The 23258-nt window shown below is 35.9% G+C and overlaps 1 protein-coding gene across 1 annotated transcript in view; it reads right to left on the bottom strand.

Moving 5' to 3' along the window:
• chrna8 (cholinergic receptor, nicotinic, alpha 8) overlaps positions 1-23258 on the bottom strand; it is an 89169-nt gene that overhangs the window by 43814 nt on the left and 22097 nt on the right. The window contains exon 2 of the mRNA XM_066720586.1: positions 14341-14480. Within this exon, the coding sequence (XP_066576683.1) occupies positions 14341-14480 (140 nt within the window). The remainder of the gene's footprint in view (positions 1-14340; positions 14481-23258) is intronic.

Below are 23258 nucleotides of genomic sequence, written 5' to 3'. Positions count from 1 at the left end.
GTTTAAATTATACTTTTCAATGGCATCTTCCTTTATTATTAGTTATTATAACATAATCCAATATATGAAATAAAGTAATCTGTCGGTAGTTTGTTAGTTGCTGTTTTTGCTTAGAAAACCCTTTTTCACATAAACAAACATTTTTTTAAAAGTAGGAGACATAATTACATTTTGTAATAAGACTTGTACCACTGACACATAGGCACATAGAAGTGCTTGCAGGGAAATGTCAAATACAATAAGTAAATTAGGATTAATTGTCTTGTGGCAGTTTAGTGTTGTTTAGATTCAAGGGACTTGAACCAAAAAATTAAAATTGAAATGGCAATTTGCCTTGTAGCATGTTATTTCCTTAAAAATAAATAAAAATAAAAATAAATCTGCCTGCCTGTGAAAAGACACCTCTCTTAAAGAACTAAACCCTTGTTCCAAAGACTCAAAAATGTGAACTTTAATGAACAAACCCAATTCTAGTCAATGCAGATTGAACAGTAAAATACAATCAAAGAGAAAAGACAGTATGTTCATAAATAAATAAATGAATACATATTTATTAATCAGAGGTGCACATACTCAGGGAACTGAGGTTAGTAGCAAAACAATGCAATGGAAATTGAAGTGTACAGATTGCTTGATATACCAATGGCTCCTATTATGGACAAAGAAAACAGTGTTTAAACTTCTAAGCCCCAGCAGGAGAATATGAACAGTTAGAGATGGTGAAAATGTTTAATTCTTTCAATACTATGTGTAGGTGAAGAAAGGGCTAAATACAAAAGGACTGCACACAGTAGTGCAATTCTCAGTGTCAGGACACCACCCCCTCAGCATTATTGTAACAATAGATAGTCCACTATGAAGAAACTGCTTCACCTTACAAAATGTAGGTAAATTCCCTTTTCATCAAAAATTGAGAAAATAGGGCCATGATTATGTAATATATCATCCCTGTCAATGAGATGTCCCCTCTTGTTTCTGGCATGGGTCATATGTTTGACTGCTAATGACCTTTTCCTTCTCACACACTCAGCTATTTAATGTCAAAGTACAAATTATATATATATATATATATATATATTGCTCTGGGAAGAGGACATCTTCTGTAGGAATTAACTGTTGATTGCCATCACTTAGATTGAATTGTCTGTCTTAAGACTTAACTTTACAGATGTTCAAGTGCACTGAAAACCAAATTTCATCAGGTATATTGCATTCATATTTCTGTTGACAACTGATGATGTATTACCAAAACCTGAAAGCGTCTGAAAACAAATCAATATGGCAAACATCACCACACTCCTGTCCTACAACTTTCATTTTAGAAAGCTCTTATGCCTTTCCATTAAATATATTTTGACTGGCTGTGTTATTTGTACCATTTGCATCTTACTTTAGAAGTTTCTTCTTTCTTTATAACAATTGTAAGTTGATAGGTGACATTAATAATGTATGGAAAAAACCTTGCGGTTTCTCTATGGGATTTCTCACACCTAAGATGGTCAATAAGTCTTCCTCTTGTAAACATGCCAATATCTGTTCTCCCTTAATCTAACACCCTATTGTGTGTGTTACAGCTCCTGCTGATGTAAGAGTTTAACCTGCTGAACAGACCATTAAATTAGCTTTTTTTTGGTTTTTCAACCTATACAATTATTTGTGGATATGTATGTCTATCTGTTTAAATGTCTGTATAATCTGTAATCTATAATGTATGGTAACATAGTGCTGTGGAAGTTGTTTTATGAGTTTAAAACCAAGAACATTAATTTGTTACAAACAGGTACAAGTATTAATTTATCTCTGTTTATTCAAATCTTTCAATTACTGATGTTTCCTTTCAAACGGACACTTTAATAGGATACTCATTCAAGTCTATTCAGAATGACCGATGGTTTCTGAATCAATGTACAGACTTCACTGAATATATACATTTTCCTATAGCTACAGTATTCTTACGAGTTAAAATACATTTTCTAAAAAATCCTGAAAACATATTTTGCACAGTAAAATTAATATACTGGTTTTAAGCAGTGAATAATCAATCACCATAAGTAAACAATACTGCCGAGATGGAACCATTACTTACCCTTGAAATCTCATTCTATGTTTTGCATTATGCATGATTTCATCAGCACAGACATACATTTTCAATTACTGAAACCAGAGGACATGTAAAAATGATTTGTCCTAATGTTATATCCTCTGTTGTAGTTATGCAAGGAATATAATGTTATTAGTATGTGCACTGCACCACACAAAACAGCAACAAACAAACAAGACAACAACAACGAAAATAAAAACACTTCACTGAAAACAGGTGACTGCTTTGATGTTTTGTCTGGAATATAAAACAGTGAATGTGTTTGAATGGACGTGTATGTGTTAGTGGCAGAGGGTACATAACAGATACAGTATACGGTATCCTGGAAACAGTGGCATATGGACACTTAACCTACACCCTTTGGCTTGTAACTGCATGTAACATTTATACAGTATCTGAAAAAGGATTGCATTAGTGAATTGTCCGTTCTGTGACTGCAGGGCTGTGCTCTCATCATCTTCACTATGAGCTGGGATCAGTGTGGGATCTCAACCAAAGCATCATAGCTCAGAAATCAGTGATGGAGCAAACCAGTGATTGTCTATCCAGTGTTTGACAAGTTTCTTGAGGAGACCTTCCTGAACAGGTCCAGAATCTATGGTTCATATCCTTCTCCAGAAACCGCCTTGACCAAAGCAAAAAGATTCTAACATAACTGGGATAGTATGTCCACCAGAGGAATGATGTCAATGATCCCAGTGTATGTGGTTTTGTTGCAGTTTTGTAAACACATGGACTTGTCATGCGCTGCATATAATATGGATACTGTTGATAGTGGAATAATCATGTGGACATTGTACGAACAAAAACTTATATTCTGTTTCCACAACTTTAAAGGACTTAAAATGATCAAGCATAAACAATGGATAATGAAAACAATTCAGTATTTTGTCATTTATGTAGTTATTGCATCTGTCCGAACCATCCTTTTACACACAGTTGCTTTCAAGGTGACTTCCAGAAACTTCTACTACTTCTACTACTTTATCACCAGAAAAGTAATGCAGTACTATATTTACAAGGATTTATTTACAACACGTTTAAAGAGTAGGAATACATTTGAAGAAAAAAAATATATTTAAGAGAGTATTAATATTAATATGTTTTCCAACATTTCAATATATTTATGATATCAAATACTTGCTATACCTCTGCATATTCTAATATAGGGTAAGGATGTATTTGGAAGAATCTGCATGTATATTTCTTAATATGTATTTCCAAAGGAGTAAGAAATAATTTCACACCATTAAAACACAGATGCTGGGATCAACACAGATTGCCCAGTGTGGACATACTCCATCAGCTATCCAATTTCCCATTTAATAACCACATGAATAGAGAGGAATTTAAAATGTGAAAACAGTTCCACCAGTTATTCCAATTATTTGATAATTTACAATGTGGGATTGTTTTATTTAGAAATCACAGAGACTGGAAAATCACATTAAAAGGAAAAAAAAAAGATTATTGTAAGGAAATGCTTGAAGGTAAGACAGACATTCACACTTGACTTCTATCTAGCAGAGGTCCATCAATGGAAACTCAAACAAAGGATTAAAACCCATCTAAAATTCCCAGGCAAACCAATGTAAACTAATGAGGCAGGATTTATATCCAGGGAAGTCAATTTCCATACAAATTCTGTTTGCTCTTATATATAATATTGAAAATACAGGAGAAAAACATGTATATTACCAGGTGATGGACATAAATGTTTGCATAATCAGTATCTTCCAAAAACTAATTTACAATATATTTCTCAGATTTTGCTAGGAATCAAGATTTTTTATCAATGTGTATTTTCATATAATTCTGGTTTAAGGAGCAATGCACAGACCACAGTGTAAGGGCACCATTCATATAACTTTCAGTAAAGGCAATTTATCGTGAAGATTACAAATAATCATCAATATTCTGCCCTGTAAGCAAGCACACATAAATATGACCTTTTAGAACAGCAACATTAATATCCCTTTAGATCTGAAACGAATCCTTCAGTCTGGTATTAAACAAAGCATATTCATCCACACAGGTACAATGCGTAAACTCTGAGCCTTCCTAGACACAAACATAAAGTAACATAGCAGCCTCAAATACTAAGCCTGGTTGTCTGTGGGGGAAACCAAATGAAAAACAAACAAAACACTATTTCTCTTCTGCTTATTGAATGAAAAAATACATGCTAGATCTGCAAACAAAATAATATTATTTTGCATAGTGATTAATACATAAACTGTGTGGTTTTGTACAACATTAACTGTACACACAACTGAAACAATTGTACTGTTGACATTATGGTGGGGTTAAGTTTCATATAATAATTTTACCACACTCAAACTCAATTGCCTTCAATTTAAACTGTAAATAACACTAATACAATGTTCAGAAGGTACAGTTTTACTCCCTCTGTTTCTCTGTTTGAAACTACCAAGAGTCAAATAACAGTTTATCCAAATCACTCTTCAACAGTTACTAAAGATTTTCGCCTCTGCATGGTTGTTATTCTGGGGTGCTCCCAGCAGTGTCCTTGAGATTAACCTCTAGTTCCTGGAGATTCTTGCACAATCCTGGAGGGCTGTCAATGCTTGCAAGTAATTATATTTAAAGCTCCACAAAAAAGAGTCCCTAAGATTTCTTTTCAGAAGCTTCCCTCTGGTACAAAGTGGAAACATGCATCAAGGCTTCAGACTGTTCTTTCTGACTGGCGAATGGTTCAATGTTTTGATTTAACTAGGCCAAAGTGATCTCATATTAATAAAATAAGCTTCATATGGTTAATAATACAATATCACTTCTGTGGAAAACAAGAAATAGCCAAATAGGGAATCTGAAAGTGAACTCAATTTACTCTTTGCAATACTTTTCCCAGAATAAAAAGATATCAACATGTTTATATTCCTCTCTTGAATTATTAATATTGAAAATCAGTTACCTGGTAACATCAACCAATCGACTTGATTATTGGAACTGCTGAATTTGTTTAGTTTCATAAGTCAAGACATTTCAGTAGCACAAAGACATTGATGTTTTATTTACACATTCAAATGAGTAAGAGCTGCCAAGAAGGTGCTAAATCTGCATTTGTATTTCCAGAGACAGCAGGTTTAAATTGCAGGTCATATTAATGAGGTCAGAAAAACAAAAAACAAAACAATATTTAATCAATTAATTTCTAAGTGTGACATCTGGTTAGCTAAATTCTCAGAAAGTTTGGAAAATGATTGGGTTTTATCCATATGGCTGAACACATATGAAGATATTTGTGTGTCTTTGACGATTGCTTAGATTAGCTGTTGCCTGTTGCCGAGGAAGATTTCCCTGTTCATAATATAGGATTTCCCTGACGTTTAGTAGGAATACATAATCAAATTGTTTCACAATAGGTAATCAATATTGAGAAATTAATGTTTTTAAATCTTCATACAATAGTTGTGAGGCAATCTGAGCCAGGAATTTACTGCATGCTGTAAGATATGCTAGGAGAAAGCACATTTTCTCTACCATGGATAATTCTTTCTCCATGCTAGCCTGTGTCTCCTGACAGGCTGTAATTTAACCATTTCACACCCCTATATGGTATGAACTGATGTAAATTGAAGTTCATTGAGTTCTTGTATTCACCTTTTCCTGAGGCCCATTTCCTGAGGTACATCAAAAACTCAGCTAAACAAATAGTCCATGCTGTTACATGATCTGATCATGATCTTTAAATTATTAATATCATACCTCTGTGTATTAAACAGAACCTATGAATATGAATAATTACACTTAAACTTTATGAAGGAAATACAATGTCAAAGTGTATGTTCTTACTAAATTCTTATTTAAAAGAAATGAAACTTTTAGTATAGAGGAACACGACCCAATAGGGCAACCTCATTAAAAAGTGATTGACACTGTATTAATTCACGGTTGTAGCATTTTAGCATTGCAACTGCTTTTGAGACAGATAGCCTCAACTGGATGTCCCTGGTTAACACGTTGAATAACTAAAATGTAAAATCATTAGCTGATGCAAAGCGAAGCCAAAACAGTGGTTCTTTAGAGAGATCAAGGTCTTCCAGTACATTCTTTAACTTTACATGTTTATTCTTCGGTTCATTAAGTACAATATCCAGAATATAGTCCAGGGAACTGTTATTATTAGCATTGTTTAAATATGAATGCTAACTCTGTTGTTGATATACAATTTATTTAATAACTTAACATAGCAATAGAATAATACCAATATACCAACTTCTTCTTTAGTAGAATTTAAACCAGATTACTAAAAATGGTTGAACACAAAATGGTATGCATGTGTGTATCAAATGGTATTTTCTAATGATATCATGAAGCACAGCATGTATACTGAATAAAAATGGACCTTAAACAGAGCCCTGGGGGACACCTGACTTAAGAGGACCCAATTTTTAATTTGAGCTTCTTTGACATCTTACAATTGATGGTCTGGCAGGCAGGAAATAAACAAGTCCCAAACCTTCCCAGAGAGACCAATATCATAATAAATAGTATATTTAAATGTAATGATCTAAGGTATCAAAGGCTGCAGAAAGATCAGCACAGACACAGGTGGGCAGTATGTTGTAAGCTGCAGAAGATCATTACACGATATGCAGTACTAAGTCCCGAGAGGAATCTAGACTGAATGTTTTGAACAGCTTCCTGAAGATGTGCATAAAGCAGATTGACTGGCACTTTTTCAATGGGTCCAAGCTACAGGAACGTAGGTTGGAAATGGTTTTCTCCACTTTCCTATACAGAACTGGTCTAAACATTGTTAATATCCATTTGGAATTAAAGATGTGACCACTAGGGGAAAGCTAAATTAAGCTAGAAAAGATAAATATGCATTTACAACTGATGACTTTAGTCTCAGAAATGACTCTTGAAGATTTGTTGATAAATATCTGTTGTGTTGGAAGGTTAATGCGTACCTACTAGACTAATTTCAATGGTCCATGACACTGCCTTATAATATCTTGTGTGTTGTTTTATTAATGTAGCTTCCACGCTCTCGTGTTGTCTTAGGGCAATTCTTAAATTGCACCAAAAAATTCTGGCCTAGTTTCACAGTATACATCTTTGAAACATAACACTTTTAATTAAGCTTCTAGTGTATTTATGCATTTATTTATGTTGTATCTTCTGATAGTAAACAGCATCTGTTTTAAATTGTGTTTTCATGTTTCCATTGCGTCTTTTCTTTTGGTTGATCTCTTATGGGGGTTTTCAATGAGCAAGATCATAATTAATGTGTATTTTGTGAATCTGTTGAAGTTGTCACAGCTTTGAACTCTTCCCTCATTTTGAGATGTTGATGTTTGTTGAGTGAATACAAAAATAGTTAAAGTATTAGTTTAACTATTCAAAATACACTTACATAATAACAATACACAAATACAAATATTTGTATTATATGTATAGCAATAATAGAATTTGAACAATCCTTGACTTCATTTTTCTAACACCTAGTTAACATTACAGTAAAGCAGATGTCCTCAGCTGTCAACTAATTAAAATGTAGTCATGCGTTCTCAGTTTCACTGTGTAAATGAAACCCAGTCAACCGGTTCTGGGATGGCCTGTGGCCCTGAACCATACGGCTTAATGCCTTGTGTGTCTGTATGTTTAGCCACCTTCCAATATCTCTGTCAAACTATATGAATGTAAGTGTCGGCATCTCACACATCCTATATCTTGTTCATGTTTGTTCAGCAACGACCTGGTTTGTCAATAAAGCGTACTGAATAAAGACCCCCAGGATAATTAACAAAAAATAAATCACCCGAACAGAAAACTAACAATAACATGGACTATAATTTAATCCTATTTATTCCTAGTGTACCATAAGTGGGAAGGGGCAAAGTTATGCCTCTCTCTCTCCCTGTTTATTTGTCAATTCAAATGAAGTAACAACTGCAAAATAACTCACTGACTATCTATGTCTTTTTTAATCTTGCATGTGTGTATGTGACATTGGCTGCACTAGTTAAATTAATAATAGCCATGAGATTATGACTTCGTAGGGGACATATTAGCTTAAACTAATTTGAAAAGCAAGCTACCAAATGTTTATAAGATACCAATTGTGTATAAGGCACTGCAATAATTTCTGTTATGGAAATAGTCTGACATTATCTTCTCTTCTGTTTGCATGCCAGCAGCATTCACTGATTGTATCCCTAAAGCACAACATCCCACAACAACTGGCATTATTTCTTTGATCAGTTCATTGTAAAAGCAAATTATTTTTTACTCTCAGCTCCATTTTTACTTTTAACATTCCTTGTATACACAGAGCTCTCTTCAATTATATTGCAGGCCTGTAGTGAATCCAGTATGAAGGATATATTTGTGACTCAGCTACGGTAATAGAATGGTACAGTATACACAATAAGAGAAGGCATGGTTTGTTTCAGATGAATGGCACAGAGTTATGAAGCTGCTGCTCACTACCTCAGGGACTCAAACACAGTTGCCCTGGACTCCGGCACACACACTCCTGTAACAGACGTAGAACTAAACGTTTTATTCATGGTCTCACAATCCATCACAATATTTCAGCAGCTCAATACAGTTCAGTATTCCAGACAATCATGGACAATCAAACTTCTGTTTAACAAATTACATAACACAAACTATGGAATTATGTATGAAATATGTTTGTGTGCCGTATAGTTATGCACTATTATAATGTTTACAGAATCAGAGAGCATTGTAATCACCAAAACCAATGGGCATAGTGTTAAGGAAGCTGTATAGTATGTAATGTTAAGAAGCAGTAGCAGTTAGGTACAATCACATAAAGAGATGATCTGTTCACATTTTTCACAAGGGGTACAAAAAATTTACAGATTTGACTGTATGTCTGTGATTTACAGTAGGTGAAACAGATAACCTTTCTCCCTGTCCACATGAAATCTGCTTGGACAGACAGCATTGATGTGCACAGACACACATTAGGACTGTTGCTACTGGATACTGAGAACAAGAATGACTTTCCATACAGCACGTAAGGTAAATCAGACAGCTCTTTAATATTTAACTAGAAACCTCTAATGTTGCTGCTCACGTCAAAATAAGCAATGTTATAGTTGCATGTTTTACATAGCATTTGTCAAAGCTCAGATACCTCAGGATTATGAAATAACGTTTTGATATTCTAGGTAAGTTCCTACCATCCAAAACGGGATGAGAAATTGTATTTTATTCAAATAGTTAGAACAGAATGGGCAAGATATTAAACAATTTATTGAGCAGTGAAATCTTTACAGGTATTGCAAATGATTTTATCGCTACACTTGAGTTCCTCATTTAAAGTTACGTTGAACAGTGTATTCAGTGTAGTGTAATTTTAAAATGCTAAACCACATATATACAGTCATGTTTCTGTCCTCTATTTTGGGGGAATACTGTTCTGCAACAGGTTGTGTCAATCAGAATTTTCAGAGGCATATCTTGGGATAAAGCACATGACATTTTGTGAAATGCATTAGTTCCATAGATTTGTTTCTGTCATTTGAGATTAGATTCAAGTCTAGGAATCATTTCAGATGCACTAAGGCGTTCCTCTAAGCAAAGGACAGAGCTGTGATTGTTTTTCTTATGTGGGCAGCACTGCTGAACAAAAATAATAAAATACACAGCCGATTTTCTCTAAGGAGAAAGTGTGTATGTGACAGGGCACCTCTGGATCATCCCACACATTTTCTCACCTGTCCTGGTTTAAGAGTACTAGTGGCTCACCTCTGATTCCATAAGGAATCAGCCATAAGGTACACACTGATGGCCACAAATCTCCAGACACAGTGAAACTGTCCAATTGTCCAACAGACCTGTGAGGAGTCCAGTCAGAGGTTAGTGGGTGATGTGTTTGTCCTATTGTTGGTCCTTAAAGGTATTATTGCTGCTCACCCAAAAATTAGGTAGGTGATGAATAACGTATAACTCTATTCCTGTGCAATTTTTCCCAGTTATACCTGACTTCCCCTGACACCAGTCCACTAGACCAGTGAGGAGACCTGGGCGCTGGAGGAGAAAACTGTGCAACACTACAGATGGCGTATTAGAGTTATCAACAACTTTTAAATGGGATGTAGATCTTGCTGTCACTCACTGCTCCTAACAATGGTGTTGATACCCTTTTTTGCGGGTGAGATGATTAGTGGTGATGTGGCTTTCAAAGCAGAGCTGGGAGGGTCACTCAAATGCGGGTGCTAAGGGTGCAAAATGTGTTCATTATAACACTAAGTTAAGTACAAGGTCAGAAAGGTGCAGAGGTTTTAGCAAAGCCTAGCCACTAGACACCCTACGGTTAATCCCAATTCACTGGGGACCCAGTACAGTTGATACACCCCAGACAGCTTTAATAGATGGGATGTAATGGATATTTATACAAATTGATGGCAGACTGCTTCAGAAGGTTTTCTAATACCCTATCCCCAATGGACACCCTAAAGTTATTGATTCTAGAAGCAAAAAATGGGGCTTAAAAAGCATTCAGCATACCTGTGGGGGATAGATATTGGAACCCATTTTAAATAGGTAAGAAAGCAAATGATTTATAGGAGAGCTTTCAGCAAGCATCAGGGTATTTTATTTTCAGTCTGTCTGTTTATCTGGTGTCTGGCAAATACCAGTTATCTCAGAGAAAAATATGAAAGAAAAGGAACTCATAAAAGATACTGAAAGATGTTTTCTTCTTTATTTGTTCTTCTCCTTGTGTGTTGTAATGAAAATAAAATGACAATTTGAATAATTTTATTTGGATGTACAGTGATTATTGGATCCTACTCACACTGGCAAATAAAACACTGGTTAAATATTTACATTAAGACAATATATAGTTGAAACAATCACTTTAGAAAAACAAAAATGTGAAAAGAAACTTTGTGTGGCAAATAATGTTTCCAAAGTCATTGACAGCCCTAAGATTTAATTTTGACTGAGCCAGTTGTCAGATCATACAGTAAAATGCCTTGAGACAATTTCCAATGCATCTGTATGTAGGACACGAAAGACAGCTGGAGAGACTGGCTCCTCCAGGTCTGCCTTGAATTGCTTTACACTTCAATAATATTCTTTAAATGAAGAATCCTCCATCTTACTGCCTTGCACATTATGAATGCAAGTTTGTTTTAAGTCACACTTTAGAAGAGACAGGCTTTGAGTTATCTGGAAGATAGCAAAGTCTAAAACTCCAACCACCCTGCCAATTTAAAATTAAATACACACAAGTACCTAATGGCAGGTTAGATATAAGGAAGAGCTCTTATAGTGTGAATCGGTTATTGAATCTTGATTTAAAATTTCTCAACTGTAGTGCATAAGAGATCCCAAGTGTCTCTGAAACAGGGCTCTTCTTATTATGGTCCGACACTTCCCGTAAGCCCCAGCACAGCCTGAAAGAGCTGCTTCTGAAGTTGTTCACCTGAAAGAGCTGCATAATTAGCATCCTGCAGATCCAAGTAAAGTTTCCTGTAGCCGTACAGACTGTTGAGTGAATTGGAGTATGTAAATGTAGGCCCAAGTGGGTAGGAACAGGGTGAAATAGGTTTTTTAAGCAGAATAAAGGCACAGCAGCAGCTAGCAAGGACTCCCATAACGCTGAGGAACATGAAGCTTTTATTTTATTGCATTTTGTTTCAGCATTCTGCACAGTTAATGGGAGAGTGCATGAAAGTATTGAAGTACCAGGCAAGCCCTAAAGTGGTGCAGGATATGGTTTGTTAGTGATTACATTTTTTTCTTTCTCCCAAATCAAGTTAAAATCCAAGTAAAATGTATTTTTTATTTTTTTTTTGGTATCTTTAGCAACTTAAGAAACTTACATTTTCTATTTCCAGGTTACGTTTCGCCATATAAATCCATATTTAACAGAAACACACAAACAAACAAAAAATATATTTCTCAGTCGGAATTATGACTTTTCAAAGTCCACCTAGGAGAGGGACTTACGAGGGTCAGAGGCAGATATTTTAATACTAGGATTACTACTAGTACTAAATTATGATACCATGATTTAAAGCTTAGTGTTGTAACAAATTTCTTCAATAATGTTTGCCTTCTAATTGCATTTTATTGTTTGTTTTTGAGAATTTTAATCTTCAGAAAGAAGGTGAGAATCCCGTTATACTGTGTTAACAGAAGCTACCTATGAAGATTTCAAAGGACATGCAAGTTAATTTAAAAAAAGAATCCAGTCATTGTCAATTCGTGTTTATTATGAAATGCCCAAAAGCCTGTAGTTAAATAAATACAAGTATATGTCAATTGTTTAGTTAAGGGTGGTGAAAACTCTCTCTTATGTTATGTTAAATGTCATGGTTTTTTTTTTGTCATCTCACAACACTATCTAATGCTTTTGTCATCTATCAATGGAGTGATTAAAAAAATGAACCCTTGGGTGCAGAACAAGCAAGATTGCAAAAATATGCAGAAATTATACCAAGCCAAAATGCTCCCTGAACCCCAGCAGTATAATTTATATATGCATGTCCTGTTATTGATCTAATTATAATAACATGACAGTGTTTTTTTAATTACAAAAATGAGACAGCAAGCAAGTTTACAAAGACCAGCTCTGTACATACGTATGTATGTGTTTATTTATTTAGTTTGAACTATGCTGGTGCACTTTTTAAATTTAAATACCCCCTCCTCATCAGATTGGTTTCAACTCTTACTCCCGCTCGGTAATGTTCACAGAAGAGTAGAGCAGCAAAATTGTGTGACTTTGGCTATCAAATAATTATGTTTAATTAGAAGAAAATAAATATTAATTTCAATGAAGAAAAACGGAAAAGCCTCCAAGGAATTTATTTCACAGAGAACATCCGTCAGTTTTTCAAACCACTTACAGCTGATCAAAACGAGCTCAATAAACAAGAAATGAAACCCTGCATTACACAGAGGCAATTATAATGTTTCAAGTAGGAATAACGCATCTCTTTTAAAATAAATCTCTCAGACAAGGAAAATGAATGTCTATCAGAGGAAATCCACTGCATGGATGTTAGAATGAAATGTAACATAACAAAATTATCCAGAGACACAGAAGTGACTTCACTTTCTATACTGGAAGGAAACTACATTATGACTACATGTTATGAATCTTCGCAAGAACAACTTCCATTGGCTCTCTATTTCTATGACTACAAACTCTCAAAACAATATGTCTGCTCTTATAAAACAGGCAAGGGTGGCAGTACGGTCTGGTATGGAAGGTTTTTCATAATGCGACCTGAAAATACAGTATTGTGAATCAGTACCATACCTATAAACATCTTTAATAACATACCAGTGCGGTACAATATTGAACCGTAAATCTGTATCTCATTTCGTACCTCAAAATCAAGAGAGAAGAAAAAATGTGTCCATGGACTCAATCAACACAATCTCACTGGCAAATTGGTGATTCACATTTTGAATAACATATATAGCATGGCAAGACCAATATGGCATCAATAACCTCATCCTTCAGTCTTAGAGCCGGATTAAATCAAAACTTTGACCCACCCGCTAATAGAAAACTACAGAACTGTACCCAGTTGCAGCTGCATTTTTAGTGAGATGCCACTTTCTTCTAATCATAAATGTAACTGCTATGATGTACAGGTTTGTAGTTTGCTATTATTTAATCCGGACCCTAGTCTAAATCCATCTACAATATAGCGCAACTTTAAGACAGAGTGAGAGAGATAAAAGACCCTCTGATGCTAAAGTCTCAAGCTTTCTTATTTGATAAGAAATAAACCCAGTTCTCTCATATCCCATTTCAACCAGACTATTCCCAAACTCTCAAAACTCAGGTTATGTAAAGAACACAAATGTTACTAATACCTTGGAATCGCTTATTCAGAAGGGATATGAATGATGTTATCAATATTATTGACAATACCTCACTTATCGTATTTGTGTGTTGATGAGTCAGCATGGGTTAGACTTGAATGTGAATGACTAAAGCTTGAACACGTTCTATATTCTCAGTAATGTGGCGTAATGCCTTTGTTAGGAAAGAGTTGATTTATAATGGTTGTGAGTTTTACTGTGTTGTGTAGCATGCTTTACTGATATTTGAAGTCCAGAAAATGCTTTTGCTATAGTTACTGTTACTCCCTTGACTACTTTCAGCCATTAGTCATCAATAATTGGAGACTGTGATTATATACTCTGTTATATGTTATTTGGCTGGGCTTGATGTTACACTGAAACACTGGTATTTTCAAACTCACCACATCAATAATCTGCAACAAGGTCATTCCAAGCTCGACAAGCAGTGGCTGGGAGTCGTTGAGCACGGGCCTCTCCAGGCGGTTGTAATTCTTCAACAGTTCTTTGTACAGTTTCCTTTGGTATTCACCCTGATGGGATTCTGCATGACAACAAACAGAGAAAAACATGAACATGGTGATTCATCTCCAGAGGCTCATCTTTTGGGGAATATCCGCATGTATTTTGAATGCCTTGTATCACTCCGTTTATTACAAGATGGGAAAATAATGATCTACTTACTGTACTGTATATGCTTTCCAGTCTCACTATTTATTTATTTAAAAAAAAATGTTTGTAATATAACTTGACATAGATCACATCAGATGTAAGTCTCATTCTTTATTGATGAAACTAAAAGGTTGTTGAGTCTTTTGTGACTTGTTTCTCTGTGAACAACCAGACATAAAACAATGTAGGAAGGCAATAGTACAACAAAATTGACATTACATGAAACAGAGCAGAACCTACCCACATTTTTATTTTATATTCTAAAACTCTTATTTTTCTGGCAACTTCAAAATGTCCTCCCTCTGAAAGTGAAATAAACAAACCAACACATGCCAAAGTGTAAATTACTTCATTATATGCTACCATGATTCTCACTTCAAAGTCAGTAACTATTTCATAATTTCAGCAATTCACTTTTATTTATTTATTCACATTTATTCTGTGAAGCTGGTAAATTGGCAAATTAAGAAACAAATGATTGAGAAAAATTTACTTGGAGGGGAACAATTAAGTCCATTTAACATTAATTTTCTGATTGTAAAAGGCATATACCAGTTCCAAATTCAATGCATGCAATATGTGTGTGTGTTTGTGTGTTTTCTGGCTTTTATTTAATTATTGCCTTCAGGCTTCTTCAGAAAAGGAGCTCAATGTATTCAAAATGTGCCTTGTCCTTATGCTGCATTGGGTACACTATGATGACATGATGTGACTTGAAATAGGACTTATAATCAATCACAGGTACCATGTCCAGTGGTATGTTTCAAGTATATCTAAATTAGAGGGAAATCGAGGAAAGCCATTTGTCTGCTGTCAGGTCAATGAAGGGGATAATGTGAAAAATGATTGGGTAGCTGAAGCCAAATTTCGGAATGAATCAATGCCATGGCCTTTTCTTGCTAATTGAAATATTTGTGGGGAAACACCTGCTCAGAAATAAAACTACACGTTGCATTACAGCATGACAGCTAAGGAAGATATTTCTGTATAACACGGACTGCTCTTTCATTCACTGTTCTGCTTTGTGATACATATACAAAGCTTGTAACAATGGACTGCTACATTAGTTGTATTCTATTTGCCATTCTTTATTAACCTTTTCATATTGTGCTTTAGTCTATCACCCACACATTCAGACATTTAATCAAACAATTAGAGGAACAATACAAATTAGACGGGACAAACTTTATTAACACTTCACAAAAGAGGAAACACAGTTTGCTAGACATTATTTTCCACTGCCTCAAAAGTACCTCAAAGTGATGTCATATGTTCAGCACATCTACAAATTTACTTTTTAAATGTAATAGGACAAACCCCCCTCTGCTGGTAATGGATTATACCAGCTGTCACATGCTGAGGCTAGGTTGTTTTATTTCTGAAGGGCAGTGTGATGCAGCTGGTATAGGGCTCCTCTCTGATGTGTGCATATGGCTGTGGGCCACTTAGTATCAAAAGATACTGGGAAGATCTGCTTCCTGTCATCACTTTCTCAAAGTTGTTCATGACATAACTTGATATTTTACTTACATTCAGCACAGACCTCTGATATCAGGTCACATGCTAAAAATTTAGCATTTTTACAAATTGTCAGTCCTGCAAAAATACACTAACATTCAAAGTCCAGTACAATGTACTTCTTATTTGAAATATAAATATAGGCAAGGGAACAGCAGGAGGTTTGGTTCCAAATTTCAGAATTCATTCATCACCTACAACAGGACGTGAACACAAACAAGACCAAAGAAACAATGTGGCTGTGAAAGCCAACCTGAGAATTCCCAATACTGCCAATACCCAAGTCAGATACAAATCAAAACAGATTTGTTATATGGTTATACTTCTCTAGCAGCATGAAAAATGTAACTTTCAATCTTTATGTGTGCAAGTGCTACAGGGTCTGGCATGTCTGCCTATCCATCATCTGTACCAGGTTATTTTTGACTAATTAAGACTGCTATGCAACATTTATTGTCTGCAACATTTCACATCTCACACACACACAAATCCCATAGCATCTTATTATATAGCTTAAAATATGTCTTTGCAGAATGCAAGTCTACAAAACATCTTATTGTGGTTCATTACTGACTTTTGGTACAAAACAAAACATTGCTGCAATATTGGAAAGAGGTACAGCTGAAATCATATAAATGATGCTATCTTATTTGCAGTAAAGTACACACAGCTCACAACGTACAACATGATGGGAGAAAAAGTTTAAATAACTTCTCTTAGTCTCTGAATATATAAAATGTATAACACATGTACTTTGAAAAGACTCAGTAAAGGGATTACCCTGGGAGAGTAAAGGGACTACCCTGCAGTTAGCCATCTTCTGACTGAACCTTGATATGTACAGAAATGACTTTGCAGAGGATTGTGCATTGCCTTCTCACAGCGTGCTCCAGGCAATACAGAAATGTCATTTTTATATAGTGCATTCTTCGGATTGAATAAGGATGCTTTTTCTTGTCTGTGTTAACTGCTAACGTAACCAGTGCATTTATATTCCTTTTTCCTCACCTGAGTGCTTGAACAAACCAACAAGTCATATTTTGTGTGGTAAGGCTATGAAAATGAACATTGACAGATAATATAGATCTGAAACTTCTCAACCATAAAACTAGTCATTTTACTTATAATTTAAATATTCTCAGAGCTCATAAAATCCTTGGGGACAATGTTATACTGCTTCCCCCAGGTTATATATATTGTGTGTGTGTGTGCATGCGTGCGCGTGTGTGTGCGTGCGTGTGTGTGTGCGTGTTCAACTAACCTTTTGTTTGGGCCTCTGTGTGGTCACCTGCATGCAATAACAGATATCGCATCAAGTCGAGTGTACCTTCCCCATGAAACACAATCAGTCGAGTGCTACGCTGAGTTCTGAGTAGGTACCATTTTACCTGAGCATCCTTCCTGTTCATACCTGAATGGCCTTCTGGTGGCCAAACACTGTTTTATTCATTGCTGGTCGTCTACAACACTTCATCAAAATACTCATATTACAAATGTCTATAACCACTCTCTTTAAATTACACAACCTATACTGAAAATACAAATTGCAAATTATTAGAAATGTAACTAAAAGGCAACAGCATTTCAGTAAATCTGTAATTCAGGCTCTGGGACCTCTGTGCAACATTCATTATACCTCTCTGTCCTTAAGGAGATGCAGAAACTTTACTTTTATAAGCTGTAGGCCCCAATATAAACCAACACTAGCTTCTGGGTATTTCGTTGTTGTTTTTTTTACAGAACTTTGATTACATTTACACACATCTGTAAAAGAAGAAGCCTGCAGCACTTTAAATCTGAATTGCATCAAAAATACAACATAGCTGGAAATATGTTCTTGAAGGTTGAAGTTCAATATTTGCATAATGTTAAGAAATGTCTATTTCTAGATAGTAACTTACACTCAGTGAATACTGAATCATGCCACAATCAGAATTAGTAATGTATGGCCACATATTTCAATATTACTACAGACATGTCCAAGAATGTATTTTTCTGCACATCATGTAGCAAAATTATAATACGACCACATCGTCATAATTATACAGCAGTAACTACTGGAGGAAGTGCACAGTCAAAAAATTACAATTATTACCATGAAATTACTTTTCCATTCTTCATCTGTGTTTGAAAGAGCTGACCATGAAACTTAAGGTGACATTTAGTAGAAAAAGTAAACTTTCTTTTCCCATACTGATGCTAATTTACCTACACACCAGAGCATGTAGCTTGTTCTAGGAAAACGCACACATCTGATATAATCCAGCGGTTTTCAACCTTTTAGGAAATGTGCCCCCCTACTTTTGTCTAATTTCACTCGCACGCCCCCCCAAAAAAACAAACAAACATCATTAGCATATTACTTAAATGTGCTGCATATAGCGTGCATAACCTTATTTACATTGAAACATTAAATATATAAACAGTTTACCAAATTCAGTGTGACGGCTGAGACTGTTTCACATCATTCCAATCCGTGGTTCAATACCCGACACAGCCGTAAATCATCTTCCACTGTCAATAAGTGTGAGCGGTACTTGTTTTTGATGTAAGTAAATACTGAAAATGTGGCTTTGCAGAGCCATGTTGAGGCAAAAGGCAAAAGTACATCAATTGCAAGTCTCGGAAGTTCAGTATACTCTGTCTCCACTGACAGACAGAATTCTGACAGTGTGGTCAAACAGTGCCCTCAGAGTGCGGTCACTTGAAAGGTCCAGAAGGGCATCCTGCTGATCTGATGACAGACTCCCTGCGCTTTCGATGAAGGGGTTACGAACCCAGTCGTACTGGTTCCAACTATGCTGCTCAGGAAAATACTTAATGAAATGTGTAGACAGGGCTTGCAGATGGAGAGTAACATTTTGTAACATCCCAGTTAAGCCCATTTTCCACGAGAAATTCATCCAAGGTTGGGAACATGTCCCCATTACCCCCATCAACCTGCCCTTGCCATCGCTCCAGTTTCCTCACAAACCCCACAATTTTGTCAGACATTGTTAGTAGGTTTGAATTCGGGCCCTGCAGAGACGAATTAAAGGTATTAAGTCTATCAAAACTGTCAGACAGGTATGCAAGATCTGCGAGCCACTTTGGGTCAGTAAAATAATTTGCAACGGAAGATGCACAATCAAACAGAAAAATTCTTAGTTCATCACGCAATGAAAATATCCGCTGCAGTACTTTCCCTCTGGAGAGCCACCTTACCTTTGTGTGCAAAAGTAAGGATTCATATTCTGACCCCATTTCTTTGCACAACGGGGCAAACAGTCTTGATTTTATGGGACGAGTCTTGATGAAATTTACAATTTGTGTTGCTGTTTGAAGCACTGCGTTCAACTCAGCAGGAAGAGTTTTTGCTGCAAGGGCCTTCCTGTGAATCATGCAGCGGATGAAACGAACATGCGGAGCAGCGAGTCCTTTATTTTTCCCTAACATGGCTCCCACTCCGTCTGTGCACACACCGACACAATTGTCCCAACAAAGACCAAGTTCATCCAGTTTGCCATTGAGTTTTTAAAAAATATCTCTCCCTGGGCATGTTTTTTCCAGTGCTGAGCAAAATAACAGATCCTCAAGCAATTTTCTCTCACAGCGGTAGCAGACAAAAACAAGTAGTTGGGAGAAGTTTGAGATGTCTGTCGACTCATCTAATTGCAATGAAAAAACTCTTCCGTCCTTTATTCTCTCAATTAATTGGCATTTGGCGTTGGTTGCCATCTCAGTGATACGGCAGCTGATGGTGTTGCCTGATAGTGGAATTTGTTCAATGTCACTGGCACACATCACCAAACATAGTTATACAGATGGCCATTGCTGGTGGACGAATGAGGCTCTCTGCAATTGTATGAGGCTTTTTGGCCTTGGCAACTAAATATGCCACCTCATATGAAGCAGTAATTGCTTTGACTGCCACAGTAGTTTGGCTGGTCATAGTTTGTTTTTGATTTGTTAAGCTTGATTCTTTACGGCGAAAAAAGTCAACGATTTATCTTTTAACGTCGGGTGTTTGGTTTGTAAGTGTCTTATCAGTTTCACAGGTTTCAAACTGTCATTTGCAAGCACCTCAGGACATACAACACACTGTGGATGTGGTTCATTATTTAATGTGATGCACGTGAATCCATATTTTCTGTACTGTTTGTCATACGTTAATCGTTTTGATGCATCAAGGCCTTTGGTTATTGCAATTAATCCCCTCCGTGTGGAAAGCCCTGTTGACGTGGAGAGTTCGGCATCAGTTTGACATTCCTCTTTTTTGTCAGTCGGTTTAACCGTTTTACCATCACTGGTATTCTTTTTTACATTTTGTTTTTAGTTATTTTTTCTCAAACTCCATCACACCAACTCTGCAGTAACCGTAGACAACGAGGATATGTAAAGATCGCCTGATTAGCTGGGGGACTAATCAGGTTGCCTCCTCTAGTGGATTACTAAAGATTTGCTAGCTCACATTCGCAGCTGTTTCACTCAAGTGTATGCCCCACCTAAGGGGGCGCGCCACACAGGTTGAAAACCCCTGGATAATCTAGTCAATAAAAGATTTAGATATCTAATCAATAGTCCACACACTGATTGGTCAATGTAATGACATCCTTAAATAAACCTCCGACAGCATGGGCAAATTTTGACGTGTCTGATGTAGCTCAACTTCTATTATTTGAACATGTTAAGACCCATTGGATGAGTCAGCAGTCATTACCCACAATAAATTTGTGCATCAATGGACAGAATGGGAAATAATATTAACCTCTAACTGGCAAAAAGCAATTTAGTGTCAACCGGGCTTATGCACTTCATGCAGACAAGACTTTCCTGCACTTTTACTTTCGCCTTTGTATGCAGTAACAGTGATGGGAAATCTGTTCCTTATGTTATGTAAGATAAGGATGGCCTAGTTCTGCCAATGGAAATGCAGATCAAGATAAAACTGTGTCATACATGTCATCCTGTAAAGACATAGTGGTTTCCTACCAAATTATTTTACTTGGGAGTACAAGATTTAGGAAAGCAGCCTGCACACGCTTAAAACCCTGTCATAGGGCAACTGTGCTTGTGAAACTTTTACTACAACCACCTGCTTGTTTTAAACCCACTTAAACGGTGTGTATAATGGTGTAGAATGGTCACCCCACGGCCACAGCCAAAATCAGTACGATTTTCAAAATGGATGTCACATAGATTCCAATCACAAGCAAAAGCATGCATCTGTGGCATAGACCTTCGATAACTGCCTTGGGGACAAAACTAATTAGCTCTCTCTGCATTTCCTATCAATGAGCATTGATAACTCTGTTACTCCACACAAGACAGAACATTTCATTAGCATGGAAACAAAAAACTCTAGACAGAAAAAAACAACAGCTCAAGCTGAGCACATTACCAGGTTGTTTATATATTAATAAACGGATTTTCAGAATAAATGCAGCTCCAGGATGCAGCTTATATAAATGATCAAAAGACTTTCCGAGACAGGAAAAATATTCTGATAAATGTTTGCAATAATCAAAGTAGGATGATATAGCTCCATGGTCACCGGGACACTTAGAGATAAGACAGGATCTTAAATGGAAAGATATTTAAATCAGGCATTACACTGTTGCTAAATTGAGTGCCGTTGCACCACAATAAGAAAACAAATAAAGTCTGATAACATATTTATATCATTAGGTATTGATCTGTCTTGTTTATTCTGCATTGTTTGCCATTATTAATATAGTAGGCAGTGTTTATTTTCTGTTAATTAATAATAAATTGTGCAAGTTCTCACCCGATACAATCAGTAGTTAATCAAATGTTCACTCAGTGGCAGGGATATGGAATGGCTGATCAGTATTACCTGTTTGCTGCACATGATAATGAAGCACCCCTATTCATCCCGGACGTAATGCCCAATTTATATGTTAATTTCTTTCAGTTTAAGTGCAATATTCAAAGCTCGACCTGTCACACTCGTGGAGACAATCAAGATAAATCATCACCCCAAGTCAGAGTATCCTTTAAACTGATTTCAACAAGTTCCGGTGTTTTTAAAGATTATCTCACAGAGAAACCCAGTCTAACACTCGGCTTCAAGTATTCAAAAATGTAGAATCTCTGTGAAAATAACACAGGCTTTAGTTTGAATATATGCATTAAATAGTAAGCTCTGATACTGGAGAGCAAATTTGAACAGATGATAACAGACAAACAAAAGCTTCTAACATTGTACCGAACAAATAATATGCAACACTTCTTTATTCATTTAGCTTGAGCTTTACTTGGTGAGTGCAAAATCCTGCCGATACGGTTGAATTAGTTCATCAATTAAAGATGTGCGCCTGTGATTCACGCTGATGGGCCTGTGTGGGAGTTATCAATAGGCCATGAATATTTCTGCAAAGGAATTTTAATTAAACAATGCTACAGTTGTTATTCCCATGATATGTTCAAATCAAAATGAAAATAATTTAAGTTGATAGCACCATTGGGCTTCATTTATAGCAAACCAAGTTCTAATCAGATTTTTTTTTTCAATTTGAATACTTGCAAACAGTCTTAATTTATTTAATTCAACAATGGACAAATAAACACAAATCCAAGCAACCGTTCTCAAATTTAAAATGTAAAAATGTAAAATTGGTGCTGATCAGAGATGTGCTCCAAATATCTATCAGGTCTATGTATATCAAATGAGAGACAAAGAAACATATCCTGTTGTTTCTTTCTTATTTATTACAGTTAATCTTGTATGGGTTCACTGTGATCACCTGCTGGTGTCTCTGCATAGATTATTAGCTGGTGCATCAAATGTTCCAGCACAAAAAACGCTTCTTAAAAGATGGGGATAAAGTTAGCAGAGTACCAGTTACGCTTTAAGACATATAAACCTGAATTAAATCTGAACTTCAACCCACCAAACAATTTTAAATTCCAAACCAATTTCTCTACAACTCACCACTGGGTATATATACACATAGCCATAATCAAGTGACGCATTTTGAATTTGAGAATGGCATAGCAAAGTTTGATTTAATCGGGAACTTAGTAAGGTAGCATGTAATGTGTAACTCTCAGTGTGCCCATTAGTAATACTGATGCCATACATTTTTTTTTAAAGCTAGCAGTAACACATTCCATTTGATAGAGTTACATT

This window comes from Amia ocellicauda, chromosome 13 (assembly GCF_036373705.1).
Source record: "Amia ocellicauda isolate fAmiCal2 chromosome 13, fAmiCal2.hap1, whole genome shotgun sequence".
Taxonomy (NCBI): domain Eukaryota; kingdom Metazoa; phylum Chordata; class Actinopteri; order Amiiformes; family Amiidae; genus Amia; species Amia ocellicauda.
The sequence above is the reverse complement of the archived record's forward strand: the minus strand, read 5'-3'. Positions and strand labels throughout refer to the sequence as shown.